The sequence below is a fragment of the Globicephala melas genome, chromosome 8 (assembly GCF_963455315.2).
Source record: "Globicephala melas chromosome 8, mGloMel1.2, whole genome shotgun sequence".
NCBI lineage: Eukaryota > Metazoa > Chordata > Mammalia > Artiodactyla > Delphinidae > Globicephala > Globicephala melas.
This window is the reverse complement of record NC_083321.1, coordinates 94,662,393-94,666,422: the sequence shown is the minus strand read 5'-3', so window position 1 is coordinate 94,666,422 and position 4,030 is coordinate 94,662,393. Positions and strand designations below refer to the sequence as shown.

The window sequence follows — 4,030 nt, the reverse complement described above, 5'->3', positions numbered from 1 at the left end:
GAAAAGGGGTTATTTGCTCCCAGCTCAGGAAGTTTATCTTCTCTCATAAAATGTTTATCCTCACATTAAACAGAGACTGGAAGGAACCAAGCCTCCCCTTGCTCAGCTCCCTCTCCAGGGTTGGGGGAAGGGGAAAAAAGAGCCCTTCCTCAGGCCTCCCAACTCCAAGGTGCATGTGGGGAACAGTCACTCACTGAACCGGGCCACACCACTCAGTCTGAGGCTAGCCGCAAAGCCCCTCCAAGGCTCCTCTCCTTGCCCCACCCCCGACCCGAAGACTAACAAACCCGGGCTGGCCCGCCCACATCAGCTCAGGCTCTCAACCCAAGAGAAAGTGGAGGGGCCTCTCCTCGGAGTTTCTTCCCATCTACCGCTTTCCCCTCCCCCACCCCCTTCCAGAAGGCTGTCCCTGGCATCACGCTCCTAGATTTAACATACAATTATGGGGTAGTGTCCCCCCCTCTCTTGCAGGTCATGTGAGGATGGATATGACCAATGGCGACTGGACCCAGTGAGCTAGAGACAGGCCTCCCAGCTGTCCACCAGGAGGCCCCACAGCCATACTCCAGCCCATCACAGCGCCATTCTATGCCAAGAGTCACAACGACAAGCACCAACTCCTCCAGGGATCTGAGGGCAGGTTGGACTCCAGGCAGTAGGAACCCCAAGTTCCCTCCTGGGAAGAGTGGCACCAGAGGAAAAGCTGGGAGGGCTGACCCAAAGGGTGAGCAAGTTCACACTCCTCTCTCCTAGGGCTAATTCTGGAAAGATAGAAAAGATAAGGAGAGCTTTCCAAAAGCTGTGCACGTGAGAGGGCACAAATCAGACAGGGTGAAAGCAAAGCCAGCCACACCTGGCAGGGGCTCTCCCCAAGGCACCCTATCTTATCTCTCTGCCAGGTCCCCCACCAACCACACTTGTGACTCCGGCAGGACCGAAGGACACTGCTGCAGCATCCGTCACCCTAACCGACGGCTCGCCCTTGCAAGGATGCACACAGAGGCCGTCAGAGCTGTAACAGAACTTCATTCATTGGATCCTGGGCCAGACAGACACCTCAGGGACCTGCATGCCTCTCAGCCCTGGCCCCTTCTGTATTTGGACCCTAGTGAAATGTGCACAGTCTGCCCTCCCCGATGCCAGGGAGAGAGGAACAGAAGGGGAATGCCTTCTCACTCTGCGATGTGGGGAGTGAAAGGGATAGGAGTAGAAATCTGGCTATCCCCCCTGCAGTTCCCAGTGGTGCTGGGGTGTCAGAGGGCACATGGTCCCAAAGCCAGGTGCAAACACACACACACCTGGGGGTTAATTCTCATCCCAGCTGTTGGGTCAGGTCACAAGGGAGCCTCGTAAGATCATGACTGGTAGAAGGAGCTCTAAGGGCACCTGAGAGATACTACCCCCAAAGCCTGCCAGAGCACAGGGGCTCCAGCTGAAAGCAAATGTTCAAGATCATTCCAAGGCCCTTGAGTTGCCACAACACCCAAATGACACTGATGTGTGTGGCTGCAGAAGCGGGGGAGGAAGTGGGAAGGGAGCAGGGAGAGAACCTGCAAATCCCCAACAGAACAACCAGAAGCGGAGAGGGGGAGCCCCACACGCGGGTATCTGGGTGGGCCCTGGCAAGGTGGAGGGGAGTCCACAGAGAACAGTCTCAGGGCCTCGCAGAGTGACACACTCACCACCCTCGGCATCACTGGGACCCACTGGGTAAGGATAAGCTGTTACCCTGCCCCCAGCCAAGCCACCGTCTTCCAGAGTTTCCCATCTCCATGTCCTGGACGTATGGCTCTGAGGCTCGGCAGGACGGCCATAGCGGCAGGAGGGGCTTCAGGCTGGGACCCAGAGATCAGGTGGGAATGCTGTCCTAGCGCAGGTGGCTGTGTGGAGCGTGGAGGGATGGGCAGGCGGGGAGGGAGTCTTCAGAGGTAGACGTTGAGGGTCTGCAGGATGCCCCGGCGGCACAGTGGGCAGTTGCGGTGGTAGACAGGGTGGCGCATCAGGATCTCAGTGCAGGCCTGGCAGAGGCACAGGTGCCGACAAGGCAGAAGCAGCACCGTCTTGCTCTGGTCCTGGCAGATGACGCACTTCTTCCGCTCCTCTTGCTCCTTCAGCAATTTCCATGGGTCTTGCCCAGTTACAGGCTCCTCCACATTGAGCCTCTCCCGGCCCCGGGCAGCTGTCACTCTGGCCATCCTGACCTCCTCTTCTTCTGCCTCTGATCTGGGCCCAGCTTCAGGAAGAGCGTCCTGTCGCCAGGTCCTGGCTGAGGGCACCCTCCTAGGGCCACCCTGGGGGGCCCCAGGGGCCCCTCCCCGGTTAGGCCAGCTCGCCAGCTGCAGGCTACGGCTCCAGACTCGGCGCCAGGTCTCCAAGCCCAGTGCTAAGCGAGAGAGCCGCACAACATCCTCTCTGAGCCGGTGGTAGGATGGCCGGGCATGGAGCTGACTGAGCGCCTGGGTGGCCAGCCTCAGGGTGAGGTCCGGGTGCAACAGAGTCACTGTCACTGCCAGCACGCAAGCCAGCAGCACCAGGCCAGTGACATTGACAAGCACAAAGCTGGCCAGGAGGCGGGCAGCGGAGGCCAAGAGCTCCAGTACCAGTTGGCAGGGGGTCCAGAGGAGGATGGACATGGCCACAGCACTGCTGGAAATGTGGGCTAGGAAAGCAGCCACTACATCCGTCATCCTCCACAGCGGTCCCATCACTGCATCCCACAGGGCCAGCACCAGGGAGAAGAGGTTCTGAGTGCCAATGAGGCAGATGTTGACCAGGCTATTGATCACATAGGCCACCAGGCTCATGGTGATGGCACAGATGTCACAGACCTGGCGCAGCAAAGCATGGCCATTGGAGACCATATTGAGGACACCCCGGTGCAGGATCTCCCGGCTCCTAAGCGCCCCGTGGGAGGCCAGGTGCCCCAGGAGCTTTAAGCTCTCCAGGCCAGAACAGCAGCTGTATAGTACGGTACACAAGGCCTGAAAGCCCCCAAAGGTGAAGGGAACCACGGCTTCGATGAAGGCCAGCAGTGACAGCAAGACTCCACGGCCCAAGTGCAGAAGACTAGTCAGTACCGTATGTGGCAGGTTGTAGATGAAGGCCAGGAGCCAGGCCAGGGAAGCCAGGAGGGAGGACACCAGCAGGAAGTTGAGGTCCAACACCAAGGTCAGCACATCCAGCAACAGGCCCACCCCATTCACTACCAGGTACACAGCCTCCATGATAGGGCTATGGGGGTTAGTCCAAAAGGAAGTCTGGCTCCCGGTTGAGGGGGGTGTCAGGGCTGTCAATATTTGGGGGAAGGAGGAGGTCGGGGATTAATTTGGAAGGGAAGTGAGCAGTCTCCAATACAGGGAGAATCTGAGGAAGAAGTGGGTTAGAAGGAAGTGGAGTCTCAAAGGAGGGAAAGGGGGCCAGATGCCGGTCCGGGAGCCCCAAAGGCGGGCTCTTTGGGAGGAAATAGCCCAAACATCTCTAAAGTGGACGTGATCCCGGGCTGGAGGAGAAACCTCAGCTTTGGAGGCCTGGTGGTGGCATACCACGACCAGGCAATGGGTCAGACCGAGAGGAGACCGGGAACGGAAGGGATCGGGCCAGGCCGGGGCCGGGTGGGGGCGGCGCAGGCTGGGCGCGGGCTCGCGGTCCAGCTACGCAGGTGCCTCTGTCCCCGCCCGGCCCCCGTCCTCTGGGCTCGCGGCGCTTCGCGCCCAAGGGAGCAGCGGGGAAGGGAACGAGCCTCAGCAAACCCCAGGCGCGGCCTCTACTCCGCTGGGCGCCGCCATCTTGTGTGCTACCGGGTGGGGCAAAAGGCGTAACAAGCAGGGAGGGACGACGAACTCTGACCAATCGGTGAGGCCCAAGCGCAGGAAACATCGAGCACTCATTGGTCCGTTTGAACGGCGCCCAAACATATTTAGTACTTTAAGGGGTGGGGGGGAACAGATTGAAATCCCCGCCCCCTTGAGGCGAGGATTGGTCAATTGAAGGGCAGAGGTGAACTTGCCCCCCTAGCCCCGCCCCCTAAAGG

The 4,030-nt window shown here is 59.6% G+C and overlaps 1 protein-coding gene across 1 annotated transcript; it reads right to left on the bottom strand.

Annotated features, from left to right (window-relative positions):
• Positions 1-407: 407 nt before the first annotated feature.
• On the bottom strand, positions 408-3,818 carry RNF26 (ring finger protein 26). The gene has a single exon (XM_030839194.2). It carries the CDS (start codon positions 3,222-3,224, stop codon positions 1,923-1,925), a length of 1,302 nt encoding a protein of 433 aa, XP_030695054.1. The 5' UTR covers positions 3,225-3,818; the 3' UTR covers positions 408-1,922.
• Between the last annotated feature and the right edge of the window lie 212 nt (positions 3,819-4,030).